At 44.4% G+C, this 24,095-nt stretch overlaps 2 protein-coding genes and 35 non-coding genes across 38 annotated transcripts; all 37 read left to right on the forward strand.

The window, feature by feature from the left end:
* The first annotated feature begins 374 nt into the window (after positions 1–374).
* On the forward strand, positions 375–3,718 carry LOC111947500 (uncharacterized). Its single transcript, XM_023955444.2, has 3 exons — positions 375–1,444; positions 1,537–1,881; positions 2,118–3,718. Exons 1-3 carry the CDS (start codon positions 778–780, stop codon positions 3,716–3,718), a joined length of 2,613 nt encoding a protein of 870 aa, XP_023811212.1. The 5' UTR covers positions 375–777.
* Positions 3,719–3,819: 101 nt separating this feature from the next.
* On the forward strand, positions 3,820–6,573 carry LOC105354341 (uncharacterized). 2 transcript variants are annotated; one of them, XM_023955398.2, is made up of 6 exons: positions 3,820–4,040; positions 4,113–4,496; positions 4,666–4,718; positions 4,799–5,052; positions 5,191–5,436; positions 5,581–6,573. In XM_023955398.2, the coding sequence occupies exons 1-6, from the start codon at positions 3,821–3,823 to the stop codon at positions 6,233–6,235; spliced, it is 1,812 nt and encodes a 603-aa protein (XP_023811166.1). In that variant the 5' UTR covers position 3,820; the 3' UTR covers positions 6,236–6,573. The 2 variants fall into 2 exon arrangements, with proteins under 2 accessions (XP_023811166.1, XP_023811165.1); XM_023955397.2 differs by having other exon boundaries at positions 4,113–4,391.
* Positions 6,574–7,110: 537 nt separating this feature from the next.
* trnak-cuu (transfer RNA lysine (anticodon CUU)) lies at positions 7,111–7,183 on the forward strand. The gene has a single exon. It is a non-coding gene; the product is annotated as a tRNA-Lys (tRNA).
* Positions 7,184–7,788: 605 nt separating this feature from the next.
* trnay-gua (transfer RNA tyrosine (anticodon GUA)) lies at positions 7,789–7,877 on the forward strand. The gene is given in 2 exon segments: positions 7,789–7,825; positions 7,842–7,877. It is a non-coding gene; the product is annotated as a tRNA-Tyr (tRNA).
* A 124-nt stretch (positions 7,878–8,001) lies between these two features.
* Positions 8,002–8,074, forward strand: trnar-acg (transfer RNA arginine (anticodon ACG)). Its single transcript has one exon. It is a non-coding gene; the product is annotated as a tRNA-Arg (tRNA).
* A 389-nt stretch (positions 8,075–8,463) lies between these two features.
* On the forward strand, positions 8,464–8,536 carry trnak-cuu (transfer RNA lysine (anticodon CUU)). Its single transcript has one exon. It is a non-coding gene; the product is annotated as a tRNA-Lys (tRNA).
* Positions 8,537–9,137: 601 nt separating this feature from the next.
* trnay-gua (transfer RNA tyrosine (anticodon GUA)) lies at positions 9,138–9,226 on the forward strand. The gene is given in 2 exon segments: positions 9,138–9,174; positions 9,191–9,226. It is a non-coding gene; the product is annotated as a tRNA-Tyr (tRNA).
* A 124-nt stretch (positions 9,227–9,350) lies between these two features.
* On the forward strand, positions 9,351–9,423 carry trnar-acg (transfer RNA arginine (anticodon ACG)). Its single transcript has one exon. It is a non-coding gene; the product is annotated as a tRNA-Arg (tRNA).
* A 389-nt stretch (positions 9,424–9,812) lies between these two features.
* On the forward strand, positions 9,813–9,885 carry trnak-cuu (transfer RNA lysine (anticodon CUU)). The gene has a single exon. It is a non-coding gene; the product is annotated as a tRNA-Lys (tRNA).
* Positions 9,886–10,487: 602 nt separating this feature from the next.
* On the forward strand, positions 10,488–10,576 carry trnay-gua (transfer RNA tyrosine (anticodon GUA)). Its single transcript is given in 2 exon segments — positions 10,488–10,524; positions 10,541–10,576. It is a non-coding gene; the product is annotated as a tRNA-Tyr (tRNA).
* Positions 10,577–10,700: 124 nt separating this feature from the next.
* Positions 10,701–10,773, forward strand: trnac-aca (transfer RNA cysteine (anticodon ACA)). Its single transcript has one exon. It is a non-coding gene; the product is annotated as a tRNA-Cys (tRNA).
* Positions 10,774–11,163: 390 nt separating this feature from the next.
* On the forward strand, positions 11,164–11,236 carry trnak-cuu (transfer RNA lysine (anticodon CUU)). Its single transcript has one exon. It is a non-coding gene; the product is annotated as a tRNA-Lys (tRNA).
* Positions 11,237–11,840: 604 nt separating this feature from the next.
* Positions 11,841–11,929, forward strand: trnay-gua (transfer RNA tyrosine (anticodon GUA)). Its single transcript is given in 2 exon segments — positions 11,841–11,877; positions 11,894–11,929. It is a non-coding gene; the product is annotated as a tRNA-Tyr (tRNA).
* A 587-nt stretch (positions 11,930–12,516) lies between these two features.
* On the forward strand, positions 12,517–12,589 carry trnak-cuu (transfer RNA lysine (anticodon CUU)). The gene has a single exon. It is a non-coding gene; the product is annotated as a tRNA-Lys (tRNA).
* Positions 12,590–13,188: 599 nt separating this feature from the next.
* On the forward strand, positions 13,189–13,277 carry trnay-gua (transfer RNA tyrosine (anticodon GUA)). The gene is given in 2 exon segments: positions 13,189–13,225; positions 13,242–13,277. It is a non-coding gene; the product is annotated as a tRNA-Tyr (tRNA).
* A 124-nt stretch (positions 13,278–13,401) lies between these two features.
* Positions 13,402–13,474, forward strand: trnac-aca (transfer RNA cysteine (anticodon ACA)). The gene has a single exon. It is a non-coding gene; the product is annotated as a tRNA-Cys (tRNA).
* Positions 13,475–13,864: 390 nt separating this feature from the next.
* On the forward strand, positions 13,865–13,937 carry trnak-cuu (transfer RNA lysine (anticodon CUU)). The gene has a single exon. It is a non-coding gene; the product is annotated as a tRNA-Lys (tRNA).
* Positions 13,938–14,536: 599 nt separating this feature from the next.
* Positions 14,537–14,625, forward strand: trnay-gua (transfer RNA tyrosine (anticodon GUA)). Its single transcript is given in 2 exon segments — positions 14,537–14,573; positions 14,590–14,625. It is a non-coding gene; the product is annotated as a tRNA-Tyr (tRNA).
* A 124-nt stretch (positions 14,626–14,749) lies between these two features.
* On the forward strand, positions 14,750–14,822 carry trnar-acg (transfer RNA arginine (anticodon ACG)). The gene has a single exon. It is a non-coding gene; the product is annotated as a tRNA-Arg (tRNA).
* Positions 14,823–15,212: 390 nt separating this feature from the next.
* trnak-cuu (transfer RNA lysine (anticodon CUU)) lies at positions 15,213–15,285 on the forward strand. Its single transcript has one exon. It is a non-coding gene; the product is annotated as a tRNA-Lys (tRNA).
* Positions 15,286–15,884: 599 nt separating this feature from the next.
* On the forward strand, positions 15,885–15,973 carry trnay-gua (transfer RNA tyrosine (anticodon GUA)). The gene is given in 2 exon segments: positions 15,885–15,921; positions 15,938–15,973. It is a non-coding gene; the product is annotated as a tRNA-Tyr (tRNA).
* A 124-nt stretch (positions 15,974–16,097) lies between these two features.
* On the forward strand, positions 16,098–16,170 carry trnac-aca (transfer RNA cysteine (anticodon ACA)). Its single transcript has one exon. It is a non-coding gene; the product is annotated as a tRNA-Cys (tRNA).
* A 390-nt stretch (positions 16,171–16,560) lies between these two features.
* trnak-cuu (transfer RNA lysine (anticodon CUU)) lies at positions 16,561–16,633 on the forward strand. Its single transcript has one exon. It is a non-coding gene; the product is annotated as a tRNA-Lys (tRNA).
* A 599-nt stretch (positions 16,634–17,232) lies between these two features.
* trnay-gua (transfer RNA tyrosine (anticodon GUA)) lies at positions 17,233–17,321 on the forward strand. The gene is given in 2 exon segments: positions 17,233–17,269; positions 17,286–17,321. It is a non-coding gene; the product is annotated as a tRNA-Tyr (tRNA).
* A 587-nt stretch (positions 17,322–17,908) lies between these two features.
* trnak-cuu (transfer RNA lysine (anticodon CUU)) lies at positions 17,909–17,981 on the forward strand. The gene has a single exon. It is a non-coding gene; the product is annotated as a tRNA-Lys (tRNA).
* A 599-nt stretch (positions 17,982–18,580) lies between these two features.
* trnay-gua (transfer RNA tyrosine (anticodon GUA)) lies at positions 18,581–18,669 on the forward strand. The gene is given in 2 exon segments: positions 18,581–18,617; positions 18,634–18,669. It is a non-coding gene; the product is annotated as a tRNA-Tyr (tRNA).
* A 124-nt stretch (positions 18,670–18,793) lies between these two features.
* Positions 18,794–18,866, forward strand: trnac-aca (transfer RNA cysteine (anticodon ACA)). The gene has a single exon. It is a non-coding gene; the product is annotated as a tRNA-Cys (tRNA).
* A 390-nt stretch (positions 18,867–19,256) lies between these two features.
* trnak-cuu (transfer RNA lysine (anticodon CUU)) lies at positions 19,257–19,329 on the forward strand. Its single transcript has one exon. It is a non-coding gene; the product is annotated as a tRNA-Lys (tRNA).
* A 599-nt stretch (positions 19,330–19,928) lies between these two features.
* trnay-gua (transfer RNA tyrosine (anticodon GUA)) lies at positions 19,929–20,017 on the forward strand. Its single transcript is given in 2 exon segments — positions 19,929–19,965; positions 19,982–20,017. It is a non-coding gene; the product is annotated as a tRNA-Tyr (tRNA).
* Positions 20,018–20,141: 124 nt separating this feature from the next.
* Positions 20,142–20,214, forward strand: trnar-acg (transfer RNA arginine (anticodon ACG)). Its single transcript has one exon. It is a non-coding gene; the product is annotated as a tRNA-Arg (tRNA).
* Positions 20,215–20,603: 389 nt separating this feature from the next.
* Positions 20,604–20,676, forward strand: trnak-cuu (transfer RNA lysine (anticodon CUU)). The gene has a single exon. It is a non-coding gene; the product is annotated as a tRNA-Lys (tRNA).
* Positions 20,677–21,282: 606 nt separating this feature from the next.
* trnay-gua (transfer RNA tyrosine (anticodon GUA)) lies at positions 21,283–21,371 on the forward strand. The gene is given in 2 exon segments: positions 21,283–21,319; positions 21,336–21,371. It is a non-coding gene; the product is annotated as a tRNA-Tyr (tRNA).
* Positions 21,372–21,495: 124 nt separating this feature from the next.
* trnar-acg (transfer RNA arginine (anticodon ACG)) lies at positions 21,496–21,568 on the forward strand. The gene has a single exon. It is a non-coding gene; the product is annotated as a tRNA-Arg (tRNA).
* Positions 21,569–21,957: 389 nt separating this feature from the next.
* trnak-cuu (transfer RNA lysine (anticodon CUU)) lies at positions 21,958–22,030 on the forward strand. Its single transcript has one exon. It is a non-coding gene; the product is annotated as a tRNA-Lys (tRNA).
* Positions 22,031–22,844: 814 nt separating this feature from the next.
* Positions 22,845–22,917, forward strand: trnar-acg (transfer RNA arginine (anticodon ACG)). The gene has a single exon. It is a non-coding gene; the product is annotated as a tRNA-Arg (tRNA).
* A 388-nt stretch (positions 22,918–23,305) lies between these two features.
* On the forward strand, positions 23,306–23,378 carry trnak-cuu (transfer RNA lysine (anticodon CUU)). Its single transcript has one exon. It is a non-coding gene; the product is annotated as a tRNA-Lys (tRNA).
* Positions 23,379–23,989: 611 nt separating this feature from the next.
* trnay-gua (transfer RNA tyrosine (anticodon GUA)) lies at positions 23,990–24,078 on the forward strand. Its single transcript is given in 2 exon segments — positions 23,990–24,026; positions 24,043–24,078. It is a non-coding gene; the product is annotated as a tRNA-Tyr (tRNA).
* The last annotated feature ends 17 nt before the right edge of the window (positions 24,079–24,095 follow it).

Here is a 24,095-nt window from a genome sequence, read left to right on the forward strand (position 1 = left end):
TAACACGTTTTTGCTGATGGTATTACCTGTCGTACTCCGCTAGAAAGGTTGTTTTCCTTTGGTCATTTACAGTAAGTGTCCTCCATTGTTGTTGTTCAACCAGCGGGGTTTTTCCACTGACCGTGTAGTAAAATAACAAGTAAATCTTTTTTAATCGTCTGAAAGCGAGGCTAACTGAAATGTGTAACCGAACTTTTAGCAAGCAGCGGTGTTTTTCACGTTGGTCATTTACTGTATTAAAAACGTCAGGCCAAAAATAAAATCAGAGCATCAGCTGCTCAAATATGAATAATAACCGGACTTTTTACGTGTCGATTGCTGCTTCTTTGTGTTTGTTATTTGCCTTTCGGCCGCATGTTTTACTAGCGAGTACTTTAACACATGCACACGAATACTTTTATTTGTTCAAAGTTATTTTTGTTGTTTTTATTATTAAACACAAGAAAAATTTATGAATGAATTATTTCGGGAATGAGTCAGACTGTTGTCCTCAAGCTTTGCAATATGTTATTTTCTTTTGTTGTGTTTAATGTTTAGAATAATAGTAATTAATAATAATAATAATTAATAATAATTTAAATTAATAACATTCCGCAAAAAACAAGCAATTGGTATTTAAGAACACACAAAAAAATCAAAGTAAGTAATACAAGTATCCATCCAATCAAATAAAACTGGATCAAAGCCTTCTGTAGCATTTTATTTTTTCATCTTGTGTTTGCACAGCTCATTTTATGGTTTACAATCTGCTTTTCTCATTTGATTCATTCAGCTTTTATGATGGAACCCAGATTCAGAAGACTGGCTAGTGGCATTCTGAATTTGTCAGACTCATCTGAAGCCTATTCCTATAAGAAGGCAAAAAAAGGAAAGCCATGGATGAAGCCCTTGTCCCCGGAAGCAGTACTGGAAAAGGCAACAAAGAACCTGCTGGATCATCAGGGAGATCTTTCCAACAGAAAGCATCTTCTTGGCTTCTTTGAGATCCAGTTTGGTATTTTCCAGGGCCAGACATTCAAATGGCTGCTGGAAAATGCTTTAGGTTATGCTGCCTACCTTGTTGCTGCTATGAAGAGAGATCCAACAGGGGGTAGTAAAGACACCAAGGATCATGCCAGCAACAAAGAAAGTTTCAGAGAATACATGGAAATGTTTCCATCTGCCAAAACTGCTGTGGCGATGAAAGAGGAGCAGTGGTCACGAGAGAAGACACAGCCTAGTTTGTCCAGCCAGCCGGGACCATCGATGGCATCCTCTTCTTCTCAGACTCCATCAACGTCTAATCCTTCTGCTGCAAGACCTCCCAGTTCACCATCACACCCCAAAACTCCTCAGCCCATCTCCACCGCGTCTCTCTCTTCCCTATTAGTGGGTAATTTGGCCAAGGACAAAAACATTGAGAAAGCTGTAAAAAGGCTGGCGTCCCCATTTAAAGTCAGACCCTGTAAGAAAACAATTCTCTTTTTTTCCAAACCCTGAGTTACATTAAATCTTATTGGCAGTGGATGTTAATGCTGTGTTGTTGTTGTTTTTCAGCTTTGATACATGCACGGCCACATTCCACATCCACAACTTTAAACAAGCCAGCTGGATCCCTTTCTTCCTCACCTGCGCTTGTAGGATCCCCCTTCACCCTCGAAGCCTCCCCCTCCTCCTCCTCCTCCTCCCTCCCAGTCGCAGGACCCTCTTCCCCACACCCAACTGTGGAAACCTCCATCAATCCTCCACAGACCCCACCAGCCTTTGGCCCTAAAGCCAGTGAGGAGTTCTCCACCGCTGCAGGTCCAAAAACTCCCACCACATTTCTACCCGTGTCGAGTGAAGTGGACGACAGCACGCTTCTGGCAGAAGCACTCAGATGGGATAAATCTCACTCAGCAAGTATGTACATTTTATATAGAATTTTTTATGTATTTACTCAAGCATGCATTTAAAGAAAAAAAAAACACACACACACACCACTGACACCAACATTTTTATTTATATATTTAAACAAAACCCTTTTGCATTTGCTCTGACTGAAAAAGCTTTAAGGTTTAAGTGTCCCCTGAAATTTTAAATTTTATCCATGCACAAATTCTATTAATAGACTTTTTACCTTCTCTTTTTCCTTTCAGCACAAAGAGTGTGTCTTCCAGCCGGCTGGCTCCACACACTGCCTGAGGTGGACCAGAGATGGATGTCCAAAGCTCTTTTCAAATGGACAGCGCAAGGACATCCTGAACTGGACTTCAGCAGGGTGGACAGACTGTGGTGGTATCCTCCACAATTCCCATTGCACGTCACCAATGTCCCTCAGCCCGAAGACTATTTTGGCAGCCCCCTCTTCCTTTGGATGCCCCGAAAACTCTGGCAAGTCAAGCTGACATGTCCTCATTCAGATTGCCACAAAGGGCTTCTGACCTCATCTGGTGTTCATCAGAAGATCAGGCAAGTTATTTCTCTGGACATAACTTACTTTGTGGCATCTGAATATTTAGTTTGCAAAATATGCAAAAGAAAGGTCATCAGCTGGAGCCATGCCATCGTCTCCCAGCTGGATGTGGGGCACAGGGGGCAGTTTCCCTGCATCCTCACATCCAAGCTTGCCTGTGACCTGAGGGTGGTCACTTTGATGCGCCAGAGGGGTCTGGGAAACAGCAGCAGCCAGATTAGGAAGAAGGTGCAGGAGAGTCATTCAGAAGTGTGGCTGAAGAAGACTGTCCAGTACCTGACGGACTGTAAACAAGTCAAAGGGGCTGTTGAAAAGGGTCTCATAAGACCAGTCACGTTTTCACCTCCCCCTCCAATGCCTACTGTTCCAAAGCACAGGTGGATGATGCAGGTCTACGCCCAAGATGTTCTCCAGAGGCTGACTGAGGTCAAGGCCTCAGTGACATCAACTTATGGACGCATCTTGAAGCTGGACTCCACCAAGAAAGTGGCTCGGAAACTGGCTGGAAGGGGTTTTGGAACAGCGACCTGGGCAACAAATGTTGGCAATGAGCACGGCCAAATAATAATGTCTGTGCTCACTGCTAGCGAAGGTTTTGGCCTGGGGCCAATGATTGAGGGACTCATAGGGAGATATGCAGTGGCTGGGGTACCTCCCCCTGAAGTGCTTTACGTCGACAGAGACTGCTGTGGAAACACGCTTCTTCGGCGAATGTTCCAGAAGTGGAAAGACCTTCACATCCGACTGGACATATGGCACTTCATGGGAAGGTTTTCGGTGGGCTGCACCACGGATTCACACCAGCTGTATGCGTCCTTCATGAGGCGCCTCAGCCACTGTCTCTTTATGTGGGATGAGGAAGATCTGACAGCCCTCAAGATCGCAAAGCGCTCCGAACTTTCTGCCAGGCTCACCAATCCCTCAGATGCTGACGTGCTGAGGTCCATTAGCCGCAGTGAGTTAGCCCTGCACTGCAGGAGAACGACACGTGGCTCTCAGGAGACTCTGGCTCTCATCAAAAGCCTCATCCAAGCTTTTGACGGGGACAATGGCCGCGACACTCTGGGGGTTCCTCTGATCAACTCGGAACGCATGGCTGGCATTTTAGCTGCTCAGGCAAAACATGTGGCCTGCATCCAGGACCCCCCAGGCATCCAGCTGTACACCAGGACGGGAACAATCCTGAAAGGAGGACATCGTTTGCCCACATACCGCTGTGCCAGAGGTTCAACATCCCTTGAATCTTTTCATCTTCACCTGAATAGGTTCATCCCTGGAAAGTAGTTCTTTTATCTTTCCTTGAAACACAAAAATCCTAAAATATTGTAAATATTGAAAGCCATATTTATTTATGCGTGGAAACGTGTGTTTTGTTTTGTTTTTTCCATGGATATTACAGGCACCCTGGCAAGTGATGTCTTCTTCCAGGCCTACCTGTTAGATGGGCTGGCCAGGTGGAATGAAGACCGCGCTGTAGCCGCCACATCAGACAAGCAGCAGCAGCCATGCTCCTACGACCATCTCCTGCGGCATGCTGCTAACAGTTTGTCTGAGGAGGTCCTTGGCCAGGAAATTGTTCCCTATACTGGGCCAAGGAAATACACAGGTATGCATACTTTTTTTGAAAAGAACTTCAAAACCTTTATTCTTCTTCTAATGAGTGCTTTGCCTTTTACAGGTGAACTTCTGGGGGTGGAGTACCTTTACCAGCAAACTGGTAAAGTTCTCCAAGATTACAGACAGGCTGTTGAAGAGTCGGAGACAATGGACATGGAGATTGAAGACAGCTTCAATGAACCCGAAGAGTTTGAAGACTTCACTGTGGCCACTTTGGAGCCAGTGAGGACCTTCACAGTCTCTTCAACGTCATCTTTGGCACCCACCAGCAGTCTGTCAGCTCCAGACCCTCAGCCTGGCCCCTCTTGGTCTCCTCCTCCTCCTGAGGGTCCTTCAACGAGTGCGACACACTCAGCGCCTGGACCTACATCACCATCTCCCTCTTCATCACCTTCCGCCACCACCTCTGTTCCCCCTTGTGTCTTATCCCCCGCTGAACAGAGCAGTGAGTTCAGTTCAACTTTTCTATTGAAAAAAGAAAAAGTAAAGTAGTATGTATGTTTTTTATTTACTGGTATTTTGTTTTGCAATTGGAAAAAAGGTCTAGGAGTGCTTTAATTATAAGAATGTATGATGTTACTGTTTATTAAGGGATTTGCTTTTTTCTTTTACAGCCTCCAAAACAGATCTGCCAGCAACCCCTCAACAGTTGGACTCTTCATGTGACGTAAGACTAAGTTCTTTTCAAAAGCATAAATGTCTTTTTTCTTTTAATTTGATTCACTAATTGTTGTTCTTGTTTTATAGGATTCTGTCGGCCCTGACAACGTGGAGGGTTATGGGGCCGTGCAGGAGCTGGCTGATTTCTTGGTCGGCCTCCGGCACAATAACCTTGTGGTGACTGCAGAGGAGTCAAACCGGATCGTTTCCCTGTGGCAGTCATTGGGGGATTATGACAAACAAAAAACGGTTTACTCCCAGCGTCACCAAGCCCACCTGAAGCAGGGTAGATTTAGAGCAACCAAAAAAATTGTAGCCCCCGGCGTCGAAAGCACAAAAAGGTGAGTAGACAAAAAACACACAAGAGCTGAGCCACCAAAAGAAGTGACACAAAACAAAATGTTTGGCTTTAAAATAATACTTTAAATCATATATCCTTGTTTTTTTGTCCTTGCTTTTCCCCCTCTTTTTTCATTCAGGTGTTTTATCGGGGCTCACAGTCCTGCACAGTGGCCAGACTGCAACCGAGTGTCAGAGGCCATCTTTGTGAGACTCTGTGCCTTGTACCCAAACGCCGTCCGATGCGAAGCGAAGAAGGTTTCTCGGTTCACTATGGTGGTGCGAATGTACAGGACGATTAGAGAGTGTGTCGTCTCAAATGCCAGAATTATGAGCGAGACCACCATCCAGCTCCCAGAAGTAAATGCTGCTACAGTCACACAATGGTAAGTAAATTAGAATGATTTTAATACATGACATTTTCAGTCTATATGAATACATTTTCAACAACATCAAACAGAAAAATATAAGAAGCTGTTACCCTGTTGTGATTCTATTGTTGAACCTTTTCGTTTTGCACATATTTACAGGTACAGCAGGCGGTGCCGGGCACAAGAAAAACTCATTTTAAACCAGGGCATCCCACAACCTGCTGCTTCCATGGCAGCTACAGAAAAACTCCCAGATCCACTCCAGAAAGGAACACCTTTACAGATGGGGACCTCAGCTCAGCCGCACATTTTTGTGCTTCCGCCCAATACTGCTGGGGAGGCAAAACTTAAGGCAAAGCCACAGCTGCAGGCACTAGCACCCCAATTGAGTTCTACACCCTTCATCATCCCATCAGGATCCACCTCACAGGTTTTGGTCCCTCCCGTTTTAAATGTCCCGTTCAGTTTTGTCATGCCTCCTCCTCCTGCCGTGCCGATCATACTTGCTGTGCCGCCATCACCTCAGCCTCTTTCCAGCACGCCATACACGACACAACAATACCGAAAGAGGAAAATGGAAGCAGAAAAAATGGGTATTATGAAAAGGAAATACATTAAAAAAACAGAAACCATTACGTGCAGCAAATGTGGTGGAAACAGACAGCCACCATCCCACCGTCAGTACTTTGGGAACTGGTTTTGTGAAGCAACAGAGACTCAGTCATTTGACAATTGGAGGGCTGAGCTACAGAAGCGTGGATATGGGAAAAAAAAGAGAGGAAATGACCCACCACCACCAGCACCACCACTTTAAACAAAAAGCAGTCCTTGCACAGAAAAACTTGCACATCCAAAGCACCTAATGTTTTAAACTGGTTTATATAATTTTTTTAACATTGTAATGATGACACCATCTTTTATATATGTTTTCTATAATATTTTGTTGGTGTTTTCTGTAAGAGTTATTGTGTTTTTTAAGCTTCAAGTTGTCATTCTTGTTTAAAAGGACCACCACCAGCACCACCACAAACAGAGCAGTCCTTGCACAGAAAAATTTGCACATCCAAAGCACCTATTGTTTTATATCGGTTTATTTTTGTGCTTTTCTATATAGATTTTGTTTTTTCTAAAATTAAACATTGTCATGATGATACCATCTTTTATATATTTTTTCTATAATATTTTGTTGGTGTTTTCTGTAAGAATTATTGTGTTTTTTATGCTTTGAGTTGTATTTGTCATTTAAATTTGCTATTTCAATATTTCAGTATTTGATCAAAATATAATAATTGAATTTTTGGATTTTTGTCACTTCCACATTGCTAAAATGAGCAATTAGCCAACCCACACTGCAAATCATGAAAATCCCATAAGACACACTCAACAATCACCCTGTTTCTAGACCCAAAGCTTACCCTCACCTTGTCTTTCACAGAAAACATCTCATCTTCCGTCACATTCGAGTGCCTCTTTCGGCTTTTATGGCCACCATTTTGCACAATCTTTCAGACATCATATTTGCACAAGTGAGCTGTTATCTGATAATCTTCGCTATCTTGTTGCATGCGCCAAAACAATTTCACCAGAAGGTTGAACGTACTCAGCTGTAAACGCGATAGATGTGTCGTTCACATCTCATTGGATTAGTACCTTGTTTTTTTTTCTTCAAGGGCTCTGAAAGTCTTTCATGCCTGGCTAGCTCAGTCGGTAGAGCATGAGACTCTTAATCTCAGGGTCGTGGGTTCGAGCCCCACGTCGGGCGATGACTTGACTGAAGCTGTCAGTATGATTTCAGTTAAGCTATTTGTTTGTTGTGCCATTGCACAAGTAAAATGGTGCTCTGGTCATCTTCCAAGCCCCCCCCTCCCCAACAATAAGCTTCAGTTACTCCACCAGGAATTGGTTGCTAAGAATCACTAAAGGTGTTTGATGATCCTTAAATGAGTAGTTCTTAACGTGCCTGTCAATGTTCAGCAATCATTATGAAACATGCCAATTCTTTGCAAAAAGATCATTGAAAAATGTTTGTATGGACACAGAATTCCTCAGCAAGCTGCATTGGATGAAGGAGACAGAGGCTTACACCTCTCTTTAGCAGAACCTTGGGATAGGGGAAAAACATCAATGACTAGCAAGAACTAAGAACCAAATCAGCTAAACTGCATATAGGGAGTGATGTTATCAAGGTACACCAAGTCACAGATGCTTGCTCAAGACAAGACATTTCACCAAATCTTGCCTTTGATGGTTCAGTGTCGCACTAGCATCCCCTGTTAGCAGAAGGCCTGAGTCACAATGGGTCCCTTTCAAGGAGTCTGTGGGACATGGTATATCCATAAAGAGGCCTGGAAAACTACTGCTCCATTCCCTTCGATAGCTCAGATGGTAGAGCGGAGGACTGTAGATGAAGCGGGACAGGTATCCTTAGGTTGCTGGTTCAATTCCGGCTCGAAGGAAGAGCTTTCACTTAAGGTGGGCTGACTGTCTTTTTTCTTTGGCAAATGGACCTTTGCCTTTCATTGGCTGAAAAAGCAAAAGAGGATCTTTGCGCTCTGCGGGCCACGTGAATACAAACGCATGGGGCTAGTGGCGCAATGGATAACGCATCTGACTACGGATCAGAAGATTCTAGGTTCGACTCCTAGCTAGCTCGGCTTTTGGTCACTTCCACATTGCTAAAATGAGCAATTAGCCAACCCACACTGCAAATCATGAAAATCCCATAAGACACACTCAACAATCACCCTGTTTCTAGACCCAAAGCTTACCCTCACCTTGTCTTTCACAGAAAAGATCTCATCTTCCGTCACATTCGAGTGCCTCTTTCGGCTTTTATGGCCACCATTTTGCACAATCTTTCAGACATCATATTTGCACAAGTGAGCTGTTATCTGATAATATTCGCTATCTTGTTGCATGCGCCAAAACAATTTCACCAGAAGGTTGAACGAACTCAGCTGTAAACGCAATAGATGTGTCGTTCACATCTCATTGGATTAGTACCTTGTTTTTTTTTCTTCAAGGGCTCTGAAAGACTTTCATGCCTGGCTAGCTCAGTCGGTAGAGCATGAGACTCTTAATCTCAGGGTCGTGGGTTCGAGCCCCACGTCGGCCGATGACTTGACTGAAGCTGTCAGTATGATTTCAGTTAAGCTATTTGTTTGTTGTGCCATTGCACAAGTAAAATGGTGCTCTGGTCATCCTCCAAGCCCCCCCCCCCCAATAAGCTTCAGTTACTCCACCAGGAATTGGTTGCTAAGAATCACTAAAGGGGTTTGATGATCCTTAAATGAGTAGTTCTTAACGTGCCTGTCAATGTTCAGCAATCATTATGAAACATGCCGATTCTTTGCAAAAAGATCATTGAAAATTGTTTGTATGGACACAGAATTCCTCAGCAAGCTGCATTGCATGAAGGAGACAGAGGCTTACACCTCTCTTTAGCAGAACCTTGGGATAGGGGAAAAACATCAATGACTAGCAAGAACTAAGAACCAAATTAGCTAAACTGCATATAGGGAGTGATGTTATCAAGGTACACCAAGTCACAGATGCTTGCTCAAGACAAGACATTTCACCAAATCTTGCCTTTGATGGTTCAGTGTCGCACTAGCATCCCCTGTTAGCAGAAGGCCTGAGTCACAATGGGTCCCTTTCAAGGAGTCTGTGGGACATGGTATATCCATAAAGAGGCCTGGAAAACTACTGCTCCATTCCCTTCGATAGCTCAGATGGTAGAGCGGAGGACTGTAGATGAAGCGGGACAGGTATCCTTAGGTCGCTGGTTCAATTCCGGCTCGAAGGAAGAGCTTTCACTTAAGGTGGGCTGACTGTCTTTTTTCTTTGGCAAATGGACCTTTGCCTTTCATTGGCTGAAAAAGCAAAAGAGGATCTTTGCGCTCTGCGGGCCACATGAATACAAACGCATGGGGCTAGTGGCGCAATGGATAACGCATCTGACTACGGATCAGAAGATTCTAGGTTCGACTCCTAGCTAGCTCGGCTTTTGGTCACTTCCACATTGCTAAAATGAGCAATTAGCCAACCCACACTGCAAATCATGAAAATCCCATAAGACACACTCAACAATCACCCTGTTTCTAGACCCAAAGCTTACCCTCACCTTGTCTTTCACAGAAAAGATCTCATCTTCCGTCACATTCGAGTGCCTCTTTCGGCTTTTATGGCCACCATTTTGCACAATCTTTCAGACATCATATTTGCACAAGTGAGCTGTTATCTGATAATCTTCGCTATCTTGTTGCATGCGCCAAAACAATTTCACCAGAAGGTTGAACGTACTCAGCTGTAAACGCAATAGATGTGTCGTTCACATCTCATTGGATTAGTACCTTGTTTTTTTTTCTTCAAGGGCTCTGAAAGACTTTCATGCCTGGCTAGCTCAGTCGGTAGAGCATGAGACTCTTAATCTCAGGGTCGTGGGTTCGAGCCCCACGTCGGGCGATGACTTGACTGAAGCTGTCAGTATGATTTCAGTTAAGCTATTTGTTTGTTGTGCCATTGCACAAGTAAAATGGTGCTCTGGTCATCCTCCAAGCCCCCCCCCCAATAAGCTTCAGTTACTCCACCAGGAATTGGTTGCTAAGAATCACTAAAGGTGTTTGATGATCCTTAAATGAGTAATTCTTAACGTGCCTGTCAATGTTCAGCAATCATTATGAAACATGCCGATTCTTTGCAAAAAGATCATTGAAAATTGTTTTTTGTATGGACACAGAATTCCTCAGCAAGCTGCATTGCATGAAGGAGACAGAGGCTTACACCTCTCTTTAGCAGAACCTTGGGATAGGGGAAAAACATCAATGACTAGCAAGAACTAAGAACCAAATTAGCTAAACTGCATATAGGGAGTGATGTTATCAAGGTACACCAAGTCACAGATGCTTGCTCAAGACAAGACATTTCACCAAATCTTGCCTTTGATGGTTCAGTGTCGCACTAGCATCCCCTGTTAGCAGAAGGCCTGAGTCACAATGGGTCCCTTTCAAGGAGTCTGTGGGACATGGTATATCCATAAAGAGGCCTGGAAAACTACTGCTCCATTCCCTTCGATAGCTCAGATGGTAGAGCGGAGGACTGTAGATGAAGCGGGACAGGTATCCTTAGGTCGCTGGTTCAATTCCGGCTCGAAGGAAGAGCTTTCACTTAAGGTGGGCTGACTGTCTTTTTTCTTTGGCAAATGGACCTTTGCCTTTCATTGGCTGAAAAAGCAAAGGAGGATCTTTGCGCTCTGCGGGCCACGTGAATACAAACGCATGGGGCTAGTGGCGCAATGGATAACGCATCTGACTACAGATCAGAAGATTCTAGGTTCGACTCCTAGCTAGCTCGGCTTTTGGTCACTTCCACATTGCTAAAATGAGCAATTAGCCAACCCACACTGCAAATCATGAAAATCCCATAAGACACACTCAACAATCACCCTGTTTCTAGACCCAAAGCTTACCCTCACCTTGTCTTTCACAGAAAAGATCTCATCTTCCGTCACATTCGAGTGCCTCTTTCGGCTTTTATGGCCACCATTTTGCACAATCTTTCAGACATCATATTTGCACAAGTGAGCTGTTATCTGATAATCTTCGCTATCTTGTTGCATGCGCCAAAACAATTTCACCAGAAGGTTGAACGAACTCAGCTGTAAACGCAATAGATGTGTCGTTCACATCTCATTGGATTAGTACCTTGTTTTTTTTTTCTTCAAGGGCTCTGAAAGACTTTCATGCCTGGCTAGCTCAGTCGGTAGAGCATGAGACTCTTAATCTCAGGGTCGTGGGTTCGAGCCCCACGTCGGCCGATGACTTGACTGAAGCTGTCAGTATGATTTCAGTTAAGCTATTTGTTTGTTGTGCCATTGCACAAGTAAAATGGTGCTCTGGTCATCCTCCAAGCCCCCCCCCCCCCCCAATGAGCTTCAGTTACTCCACCAGGAATTGGTTGCTAAGAATCACTAAAGGTGTTTGATGATCCTTAAATGAGTAGTTCTTAACGTGCCTGTCAATGTTCAGCAATCATTATGAAACATGCCGATTCTTTGCAAAAAGATCATTGAAAAATGTTTGTATGGACACAGAATTCCTCAGCAAGCTGCATTGCATGAAGGAGACAGAGGCTTACACCTCTCTTTAGCAGAACCTTGGGATAGGGGAAAAACATCAATGACTAGCAAGAACTAAGAACCAAATTAGCTAAACTGCATATAGGGAGTGATGTTATCAAGGCACACCAAGTCACAGATGCTTGCTCAAGACAAGACATTTCACCAAATCTTGCCTTTGATGGTTCAGTGTCGCACTAGCATCCCCTGTTAGCAGAAGGCCTGAGTCACAATGGGTCCCTTTCAAGGAGTCTGTGGGACATGGTATATCCATAAAGAGGCCTGGAAAACTACTGCTCCATTCCCTTCGATAGCTCAGATGGTAGAGCGGAGGACTGTAGATGAAGCGGGACAGGTATCCTTAGGTCGCTGGTTCAATTCCGGCTCGAAGGAAGAGCTTTCACTTAAGGTGGGCTGACTGTCTTTTTTCTTTGGCAAATGGACCTTTGCCTTTCATTGGCTGAAAAAGCAAAAGAGGATCTTTGCACTCTGCGGGCCACGTGAATACAAACGCATGGGGCTAGTGGCGCAATGGATAACGCATCTGACTACGGATCAGAAGATTTTAGGTCCGACTCCTAGCTAGCTCGGCTTTTGGTCACTTCCACATTGCTAAAATGAGCAATTAGCCAACCCACACTGCAAATCATGAAAATCCCATAAGACACACTCAACAATCACCCTGTTTCTAGACCCAAAGCTTACCCTCACCTTGTCTTTCACAGAAAACATCTCATCTTCCGTCACATTCGAGTGCCTCTTTCGGCTTTTATGGCCACCATTTTGCACAATCTTTCAGACATCATATTTGCACAAGTGAGCTGTTATCTGATAATCTTCGCTATCTTGTTGCATGCGCCAAAACAATTTCACCAGAAGGTTGAATGTTCTCAGCTGTAAACGCAATAGATGTGTCGTTCACATCTCATTGGATTAGTACCTTGTTTTTTTTTTCTTCAAGGGCTCTGAAAGACTTTCATGCCTGGCTAGCTCAGTCGGTAGAGCATGAGACTCTTAATCTCAGGGTCGTGGGTTCGAGCCCCACGTCGGCCGATGACTTGACTGAAGCTGTCAGTATGATTTCAGTTAAGCTATTTGTTTGTTGTGCCATTGCACAAGTAAAATGGTGCTCTGGTCATCCTCCAAGCCCCCCCCCCAATAAGCTTCAGTTAATCCACCAGGAAATGGTTGCTAAGAATCACTAAAGGTGTTTGATGATCCTTAAATGAGTAGTTCTTAACGTGCCTGTCAATGTTCAGCAATCATTATGAAACATGCCAATTCTTTGCAAAAAGATCATTGAAAAATGTTTGTATGGACACAGAATTCCTCAGCAAGCTGCATTGGATGAAGGAGACAGAGGCTTACACCTCTCTTTAGCAGAACCTTGGGATAGGGGAAAAACATCAATGACTAGCAAGAACTAAGAACCAAATCAGCTAAACTGCATATAGGGAGTGATGTTATCAAGGTACACCAAGTCACAGATGCTTGCTCAAGACAAGACATTTCACCAAATCTTGCCTTTGATGGTTCAGTGTCGCACTAGCATCCCCTGTTAGCAGAAGGCCTGAGTCACAATGGGTCCCTTTCAAGGAGTCTGTGGGACATGGTATATCCATAAAGAGGCCTGGAAAACTACTGCTCCATTCCCTTCGATAGCTCAGATGGTAGAGCGGAGGACTGTAGATGAAGCGGGACAGGTATCCTTAGGTCGCTGGTTCAATTCCGGCTCGAAGGAAGAGCTTTCACTTAAGGTGGGCTGACTGTCTTTTTTCTTTGGCAAATGGACCTTTGCCTTTCATTGGCTGAAAAAGCAAAAGAGGATCTTTGCGCTCTGCGGGCCACGTGAATACAAACGCATGGGGCTAGTGGCGCAATGGATAACGCATCTGACTACAGATCAGAAGATTCTAGGTTCGACTCCTAGCTAGCTCGGCTTTTGGTCACTTCCACATTGCTAAAATGAGCAATTAGCCAACCCACACTGCAAATCATGAAAATCCCATAAGACACACTCAACAATCACCCTGTTTCTAGACCCAAAGCTTACCCTCACCTTGTCTTTCACAGAAAAGATCTCATCTTCCGTCACATTCGAGTGCCTCTTTCGGCTTTTATGGCCACCATTTTGCACAATCTTTCAGACATCATATTTGCACAAGTGAGCTGTTATCTGATAATCTTCGCTATCTTGTTGCATGCGCCAAAACAATTTCACCAGAAGGTTGAATGTTCTCAGCTGTAAACGCAATAGATGTGTCGTTCACATCTCATTGGATTAGTACCTTGTTTTTTTTTTCTTCAAGGGCTCTGAAAGACTTTCATGCCTGGCTAGCTCAGTCGGTAGAGCATGAGACTCTTAATCTCAGGGTCGTGGGTTCGAGCCCCACGTCGGGCGATGACTTGACTGAAACTGTCAGTATGATTTCAGTTAAGCTATTTGTTTGTTGTGCCATTGCACAAGTAAAATGGTGCTCTGGTCATCCTCCAAGCCCCCCCCCCAATAAGCTTCAGTTAATCCAACAGGAAATGGTTGCTAAGAATCACTAAAGGTGTTTGATGATCCTTAAATGAGTAGTTCTTAACGTGCCTGTCAATGTTCAGCAATCATTATGAAACATGCCGATTCTTTGCAAAAAGATCATTGAAAAATGTTTGTATGGACACAGAATTCCTCAGCAAGCTGCATTGCATGAAGGAGACAGAGGCTTACACCTCTCTTTAGCAGAACCTTGGGATAGGGGAAAAACATCAATGACTAGCAAGAACTAAGAACCAAATTAGCTAAACTGCATATAGGGAGTGATGTTATCAAGGTACACCAAGTCACAGATGCTTGCTCAAGACAAGACATTTCACCAAATCTTGCCTTTGATGGTTCAGTGTCGCACTAGCATCCCCTGTTAGCAGAAGGCCTGAGTCACAATGGGTCCCTTTCAAGGAGTCTGTGGGACATGGTATATCCATAAAGAGGCCTGGAAAACTACTGCTCCATTCCCTTCGATAGCTCAGATGGTAGAGCGGAGGACTGTAGATGAAGCGGGACAGGTATCCTTAGGTCGCTGGTTCAATTCCGGCTCGAAGGAAGAGCTTTCACTTAAGGTGGGCTGACTGTCTTTTTTCTTTGGCAAATGGACCTTTGCCTTTCATTGGCTGAAAGAGCAAAAGAGGATCTTTGCGCTCTGCGGGCCACGTGAATACAAACGCGTGGGGCTAGTGGCGCAATGGATAACGCATCTGACTACGGATCAGAAGATTCTAGGTTCGACTCCTAGCTAGCTCGGCTTTTGGTCACTTCCACATTGCTAAAATGAGCAATTAGCCAACCCACACTGCAAATCATGAAAATCCCATAAGACACACTCAACAATCACCCTGTTTCTAGACCCAAAGCTTACCCTCACCTTGTCTTTCACAGAAAACATCTCATCTTCCGTCACATTCGAGTGCCTCTTTCGGCTTTTATGGCCACCATTTTGCACAATCTTTCAGACATCATATTTGCACAAGTGAGCTGTTATCTGATAATCTTCGCTATCTTGTTGCATGCGCCAAAACAATTTCACCAGAAGGTTGAATGTTCTCAGCTGTAAACGCAATAGATGTGTCGTTCACATCTCATTGGATTAGTACCTTGTTTTTTTTTTCTTCAAGGGCTCTGAAAGACTTTCATGCCTGGCTAGCTCAGTCGGTAGAGCATGAGACTCTTAATCTCAGGGTCGTGGGTTCGAGCCCCACGTCGGGCGATGACTTGACTGAAGCTGTCAGTATGATTTCAGTTAAGCTATTTGTTTGTTGTGCCATTGCACAAGTAAAATGGTGCTCTGGTCATCCTCCAAGCCCCCCCCCCAATAAGCTTCAGTTAATCCACCAGGAAATGGTTGCTAAGAATCACTAAAGGTGTTTGATGATCCTTAAATGAGTAGTTCTTAACGTGCCTGTCAATGTTCAGCAATCATTATGAAACATGCCAATTCTTTGCAAAAAGATCATTGAAAAATGTTTGTATGGACACAGAATTCCTCAGCAAGCTGCATTGGATGAAGGAGACAGAGGCTTACACCTCTCTTTAGCAGAACCTTGGGATAGGGGAAAAACATCAATGACTAGCAAGAACTAAGAACCAAATCAGCTAAACTGCATATAGGGAGTGATGTTATCAAGGTACACCAAGTCACAGATGCTTGCTCAAGACAAGACATTTCACCAAATCTTGCCTTTGATGGTTCAGTGTCGCACTAGCATCCCCTGTTAGCAGAAGGCCTGAGTCACAATGGGTCCCTTTCAAGGAGTCTGTGGGACATGGTATATCCATAAAGAGGCCTGGAAAACTACTGCTCCATTCCCTTCGATAGCTCAGATGGTAGAGCGGAGGACTGTAGATGAAGCGGGACAGGTATCCTTAGGTCGCTGGTTCAATTCCGGCTCGAAGGAAGAGCTTTCACTTAAGGTGGGCTGACTGTCTTTTTTCTTTGGCAAATGGACCTTTGCCTTTCATTGGCTGAAAAAGCAAAAGAGGATCTTTGCGCTCTGCGGGCCACGTGAATACAAACGCATGGGGCTAGTGGCGCAATGGATAACGCATCTGACTACAGATCAGAAGATTCTAGGTTCGACTCCTAGCTAGCTCGGCTTTTGGTCACTTCCACATTGCTAAAATGAGCAATTAGCCAACCCACACTGCAAATCATGAAAATCCCATAAGACACACTCAACAATCACCCTGTTTCTAGACCCAAAGCTTACCCTCACCTTGTCTTTCACAGAAAAGATCTCATCTTCCGTCACATTCGAGTGCCTCTTTCGGCTTTTATGGCCACCATTTTGCACAATCTTTCAGACATCATATTTGCACAAGTGAGCTGTTATCTGATAATCTTCGCTATCTTGTTGCATGCGCCAAAACAATTTCACCAGAAGGTTGAATGTTCTCAGCTGTAAACGCAATAGATGTGTCGTTCACATCTCATTGGATTAGTACCTTGTTTTTTTTTTCTTCAAGGGCTCTGAAAGACTTTCATGCCTGGCTAGCTCAGTCGGTAGAGCATGAGACTCTTAATCTCAGGGTCGTGGGTTCGAGCCCCACGTCGGGCGATGACTTGACTGAAACTGTCAGTATGATTTCAGTTAAGCTATTTGTTTGTTGTGCCATTGCACAAGTAAAATGGTGCTCTGGTCATCCTCCAAGCCCCCCCCCCAATAAGCTTCAGTTAATCCAACAGGAAATGGTTGCTAAGAATCACTAAAGGTGTTTGATGATCCTTAAATGAGTAGTTCTTAACGTGCCTGTCAATGTTCAGCAATCATTATGAAACATGCCGATTCTTTGCAAAAAGATCATTGAAAAATGTTTGTATGGACACAGAATTCCTCAGCAAGCTGCATTGCATGAAGGAGACAGAGGCTTACACCTCTCTTTAGCAGAACCTTGGGATAGGGGAAAAACATCAATGACTAGCAAGAACTAAGAACCAAATTAGCTAAACTGCATATAGGGAGTGATGTTATCAAGGTACACCAAGTCACAGATGCTTGCTCAAGACAAGACATTTCACCAAATCTTGCCTTTGATGGTTCAGTGTCGCACTAGCATCCCCTGTTAGCAGAAGGCCTGAGTCACAATGGGTCCCTTTCAAGGAGTCTGTGGGACATGGTATATCCATAAAGAGGCCTGGAAAACTACTGCTCCATTCCCTTCGATAGCTCAGATGGTAGAGCGGAGGACTGTAGATGAAGCGGGACAGGTATCCTTAGGTCGCTGGTTCAATTCCGGCTCGAAGGAAGAGCTTTCACTTAAGGTGGGCTGACTGTCTTTTTTCTTTGGCAAATGGACCTTTGCCTTTCATTGGCTGAAAAAGCAAAAGAGGATCTTTGCGCTCTGCGGGCCACGTGAATACAAACGCATGGGGCTAGTGGCGCAATGGATAACGCATCTGACTACGGATCAGAAGATTTTAGGTCCGACTCCTAGCTAGCTCGGCTTTTGGTCACTTCCACATTGCTAAAATGAGCAATTAGCCAACCCACACTGCAAATCATGAAAATCCCATAAGACACACTCAACAATCACCCTGTTTCTAGACCCAAAGCTTACCCTCACCTTGTCTTTCACAGAAAACATCTCATCTTCCGTCACATTCGAGTGCCTCTTTCGGCTTTTATGGCCACCATTTTGCACAATCTTTCAGACATCATATTTGCACAAGTGAGCTGTTATCTGATAATCTTCGCTATCTTGTTGCATGCGCCAAAACAATTTCACCAGAAGGTTGAATGTTCTCAGCTGTAAACGCAATAGATGTGTCGTTCACATCTCATTGGATTAGTACCTTGTTTTTTTTTTCTTCAAGGGCTCTGAAAGACTTTCATGCCTGGCTAGCTCAGTCGGTAGAGCATGAGACTCTTAATCTCAGGGTCGTGGGTTCGAGCCCCACGTCGGGCGATGACTTGACTGAAGCTGTCAGTATGATTTCAGTTAAGCTATTTGTTTGTTGTGCCATTGCACAAGTAAAATGGTGCTCTGGTCATCCTCCAAGCCCCCCCCCCAATAAGCTTCAGTTAATCCACCAGGAAATGGTTGCTAAGAATCACTAAAGGTGTTTGATGATCCTTAAATGAGTAGTTCTTAACGTGCCTGTCAATGTTCAGCAATCATTATGAAACATGCCAATTCTTTGCAAAAAGATCATTGAAAAATGTTTGTATGGACACAGAATTCCTCAGCAAGCTGCATTGGATGAAGGAGACAGAGGCTTACACCTCTCTTTAGCAGAACCTTGGGATAGGGGAAAAACATCAATGACTAGCAAGAACTAAGAACCAAATCAGCTAAACTGCATATAGGGAGTGATGTTATCAAGGTACACCAAGTCACAGATGCTTGCTCAAGACAAGACATTTCACCAAATCTTGCCTTTGATGGTTCAGTGTCGCACTAGCATCCCCTGTTAGCAGAAGGCCTGAGTCACAATGGGTCCCTTTCAAGGAGTCTGTGGGACATGGTATATCCATAAAGAGGCCTGGAAAACTACTGCTCCATTCCCTTCGATAGCTCAGATGGTAGAGCGGAGGACTGTAGATGAAGCGGGACAGGTATCCTTAGGTCGCTGGTTCAATTCCGGCTCGAAGGAAGAGCTTTCACTTAAGGTGGGCTGACTGTCTTTTTTCTTTGGCAAATGGACCTTTGCCTTTCATTGGCTGAAAAAGCAAAAGAGGATCTTTGCGCTCTGCGGGCCACGTGAATACAAACGCATGGGGCTAGTGGCGCAATGGATAACGCATCTGACTACAGATCAGAAGATTCTAGGTTCGACTCCTAGCTAGCTCGGCTTTTGGTCACTTCCACATTGCTAAAATGAGCAATTAGCCAACCCACACTGCAAATCATGAAAATCCCATAAGACACACTCAACAATCACCCTGTTTCTAGACCCAAAGCTTACCCTCACCTTGTCTTTCACAGAAAAGATCTCATCTTCCGTCACATTCGAGTGCCTCTTTCGGCTTTTATGGCCACCATTTTGCACAATCTTTCAGACATCATATTTGCACAAGTGAGCTGTTATCTGATAATCTTCGCTATCTTGTTGCATGCGCCAAAACAATTTCACCAGAAGGTTGAATGTTCTCAGCTGTAAACGCAATAGATGTGTCGTTCACATCTCATTGGATTAGTACCTTGTTTTTTTTTTCTTCAAGGGCTCTGAAAGACTTTCATGCCTGGCTAGCTCAGTCGGTAGAGCATGAGACTCTTAATCTCAGGGTCGTGGGTTCGAGCCCCACGTCGGGCGATGACTTGACTGAAACTGTCAGTATGATTTCAGTTAAGCTATTTGTTTGTTGTGCCATTGCACAAGTAAAATGGTGCTCTGGTCATCCTCCAAGCCCCCCCCCCAATAAGCTTCAGTTAATCCAACAGGAAATGGTTGCTAAGAATCACTAAAGGTGTTTGATGATCCTTAAATGAGTAGTTCTTAACGTGCCTGTCAATGTTCAGCAATCATTATGAAACATGCCGATTCTTTGCAAAAAGATCATTGAAAAATGTTTGTATGGACACAGAATTCCTCAGCAAGCTGCATTGCATGAAGGAGACAGAGGCTTACACCTCTCTTTAGCAGAACCTTGGGATAGGGGAAAAACATCAATGACTAGCAAGAACTAAGAACCAAATTAGCTAAACTGCATATAGGGAGTGATGTTATCAAGGTACACCAAGTCACAGATGCTTGCTCAAGACAAGACATTTCACCAAATCTTGCCTTTGATGGTTCAGTGTCGCACTAGCATCCCCTGTTAGCAGAAGGCCTGAGTCACAATGGGTCCCTTTCAAGGAGTCTGTGGGACATGGTATATCCATAAAGAGGCCTGGAAAACTACTGCTCCATTCCCTTCGATAGCTCAGATGGTAGAGCAGAGGACTGTAGATGAAGCGGGACAGGTATCCTTAGGTCGCTGGTTCAATTCCGGCTCGAAGGAAGAGCTTTCACTTAAGGTGGGCTGACTGTCTTTTTTCTTTGGCAAATGGACCTTTGCCTTTCATTGGCTGAAAAAGCAAAAGAGGATCTTTGCGCTCTGCGGGCCACGTGAATACAAACGCATGGGGCTAGTGGCGCAATGGATAACGCATCTGACTACGGATCAGAAGATTCTAGGTTCGACTCCTAGCTAGCTCGGCTTTTGGTCACTTCCACATTGCTAAAATGAGCAATTAGCCAACCCACACTGCAAATCGTGAAAATCCCATAAGACACACTCAACAATCACCCTGTTTCTAGACCCAAAGCTTACCCTCACCTTGTCTATCACAGAAAAGATCTCATCTTCCGTCACATTCGAGTGCCTCTTTCGGCTTTTATGGCCACCATTTTGCACAATCTTTCAGACATCATATTTGCACAAGTGAGCTGTTATCTGATAATCTTCGCTATCTTGTTGCATGCGCCAAAACAATTTCACCAGAAGGTTGAACGTACTCAGCTGTAAACGCAATAGATGTGTCGTTCACATCTCATTGGATTAGTACCTTGTTTTTTTTTCTTCAAGGGCTGTGAAAGACTTTCATGCCTGGCTAGCTCAGTCGGTAGAGCATGAGACTCTTAATCTCAGGGTCGTGGGTTCGAGCCCCACGTCGGGCGATGACTTGACTGAAGCTGTCAGTATGATTTCAGTTAAGCTATTTGTTTGTTGTGCCATTGCACAAGTAAAATGGTGCTCTGGTCATCTTCCAAGCCCCCCCCCTCCCCAACAATAAGCTTCAGTTACTCCACCAGGAATTGGTTGCTAAGAATCACTAAAGGTGTTTGATGATCCTTAAATGAGTAGTTCTTAACGTGCCTGTCAATGTTCAGCAATCATTATGAAACATGCCAATTCTTTGCAAAAAGATCATTGAAAAATGTTTGTATGGACACAGAATTCCTCAGCAAGCTGCATTGGATGAAGGAGACAGAGGCTTACACCTCTCTTTAGCAGAACCTTGGGATAGGGGAAAAACATCAATGACTAGCAAGAACTAAGAACCAAATTAGCTAAACTGCATATAGGGAGTGATGTTATCAAGGTACACCAAGTCACAGATGCTTGCTCAAGACAAGACATTTCACCAAATCTTGCCTTTGATGGTTCAGTGTCGCACTAGCATCCCCTGTTAGCAGAAGGCCTGAGTCACAATGGGTCCCTTTCAAGGAGTCTGTGGGACATGGTATATCCATAAAGAGGCCTGGAAAACTACTGCTCCATTCCCTTCGATAGCTCAGATGGTAGAGCGGAGGACTGTAGATGAAGCGGGACAGGTATCCTTAGGTCGCTGGTTCAATTCCGGCTCGAAGGAAGAGCTTTCACTTAAGGTGGGCTGACTGTCTTTTTTCTTTGGCAAATGGACCTTTGCCTTTCATTGGCTGAAAAAGCAAAAGAGGATCTTTGCGCTCTGCGGGCCACGTGAATACAAACGCATGGGGCTAGTGGCGCAATGGATAACGCATCTGACTACGGATCAGAAGATTCTAGGTTCGACTCCTAGCTAGCTCGGCTTTTGGTCACTTCCACATTGCTAAAATGAGCAATTAGCCAACCCACACTGCAAATCATGAAAATCCCATAAGACACACTCAACAATCACCCTGTTTCTAGACCCAAAGCTTACCCTCACCTTGTCTTTCACAGAAAAGATCTCATCTTCCGTCACATTCGAGTGCCTCTTTCGGCTTTTATGGCCACCATTTTGCACAATCTTTCAGACATCATATTTGCACAAGTGAGCTGTTATCTGATAATCTTCGCTATCTTGTTGCATGCGCCAAAACAATTTCACCAGAAGGTTGAACGAACTCAGCTGTAAACGCAATAGATGTGTCGTTCACATCTCATTGGATTAGTACCTTGTTTTTTTTTCTTCAAGGGCTCTGAAAGACTTTCATGCCTGGCTAGCTCAGTCGGTAGAGCATGAGACTCTTAATCTCAGGGTCGTGGGTTCGAGCCCCACGTCGGCCGATGACTTGACTGAAGCTGTCAGTATGATTTCAGTTAAGCTATTTGTTTGTTGTGCCATTGCACAAGTAAAATGGTGCTCTGGTCATCCTCCAAGCCCCCCCCCCCCAATAAGCTTCAGTTACTCCACCAGGAATTGGTTGCTAAGAATCACTAAAGGTGTTTGATGATCCTTAAATGAGTAGTTCTTAACGTGCCTGTCAATGTTCAGCAATCATTATGAAACATGCCGATTCTTTGCAAAAAGATCATTGAAAAATGTTTGTATGGACACAGAATTCCTCAGCAAGCTGCATTGGATGAAGGAGACAGAGGCTTACACCTCTCTTTAGCAGAACCTTGGGATAGGGGAAAAACATCAATGACTAGCAAGAACTAAGAACCAAATTAGCTAAACTGCATATAGGGAGTGATGTTATCAAGGTACACCAAGTCACAGATGCTTGCTCAAGACAAGACATTTCACCAAATCTTGCCTTTGATGGTTCAGTGTCGCACTAGCATCCCCTGTTAGCAGAAGGCCTGAGTCACAATGGGTCCCTTTCAAGGAGTCTGTGGGACATGGTATATCCATAAAGAGGCCTGGAAAACTACTGCTCCATTCCCTTCGATAGCTCAGATGGTAGAGCGGAGAACTGTAGATGAAGCGGGGCAGGTATCCTTAGGTCGCTGGTTCAATTCCGGCTCGAAGGAAGAGCTTTCACTTAAGGTGGGCTGACTGTCTTTTTTCTTTGGCAAATGGACCTTTGCCTTTCATTGGCTGAAAAAGCAAAAGAGGATCTTTGCGCTCTGCGGGCCACGTGAATACAAACGCATGGGGCTAGTGGCGCAATGGATAACGCATCTGACTACGGATCAGAAGATTCTAGGTTCGACTCCTAGCTAGCTCGGCTTTTGGTCACTTCCACATTGCTAAAATGAGCAATTAGCCAACCCACACTGCAAATCATGAAAATCCCATAAGACACACTCAACAATCACCCTGTTTCTAGACCCAAAGCTTACCCTCACCTTGTCTTTCACAGAAAAGATCTCATCTTCCGTCACATTCGAGTGCCTCTTTCGGCTTTTATGGCCACCATTTTGCACAATCTTTCAGACATCATATTTGCACAAGTGAGCTGTTATCTGATAATCTTCGCTATCTTGTTGCATGCGCCAAAACAATTTCACCAGAAGGTTGAACGAACTCAGCTGTAAACGCAATAGATGTGTCGTTCACATCTCATTGGATTAGTACCTTGTTTTTTTTCTTCAAGGGCTCTGAAAGACTTTCATGCCTGGCTAGCTCAGTCGGTAGAGCATGAGACTCTTAATCTCAGGGTCGTGGGTTCGAGCCCCACGTCGGCCGATGACTTGACTGAAGCTGTCAGTATGATTTCAGTTAAGCTATTTGTTTGTTGTGCCATTGCACAAGTAAAATGGTGCTCTGGTCATCCTCCAAGCCCCCCCCCCCCCCCCCCCCCCAATAAGCTTCAGTTACTCCACCAGGAATTGGTTGCTAAGAATCACTAAAGGTGTTTGATGATCCTTAAATGAGTAGTTCTTAACGTGCCTGTCAATGTTCAGCAATCATTATGAAACATGCCGATTCTTTGCAAAAAGATCATTGAAAAATGTTTGTATGGACACAGAATTCCTCAGCAAGCTGCATTGCATGAAGGAGACAGAGGCTTACACCTCTCTTTAGCAGAACCTTGGGATAGGGGAAAAACATCAATGACTAGCAAGAACTAAGAACCAAATTAGCTAAACTGCATATAGGGAGTGATGTTATCAAGGTACACCAAGTCACAGATGCTTGCTCAAGACAAGACATTTCACCAAATCTTGCCTTTGATGGTTCAGTGTCGCACTAGCATCCCCTGTTAGCAGAAGGCCTGAGTCACAATGGGTCCCTTTCAAGGAGTCTGTGGGACATGGTATATCCATAAAGAGGCCTGGAAGACTACTGCTCCATTCCCTTCGATAGCTCAGATGGTAGAGCGGAGGACTGTAGATGAAGCGGGACAGGTATCCTTAGGTCGCTGGTTCAATTCCGGCTCGAAGGAAGAGCTTTCACTTAAGG

Source organism: Oryzias latipes, chromosome 6, assembly GCF_053564925.1.
Source record: "Oryzias latipes strain Hd-rR chromosome 6, Olatipes_Hd-rR_3.1".
NCBI lineage: Eukaryota > Metazoa > Chordata > Actinopteri > Beloniformes > Adrianichthyidae > Oryzias > Oryzias latipes.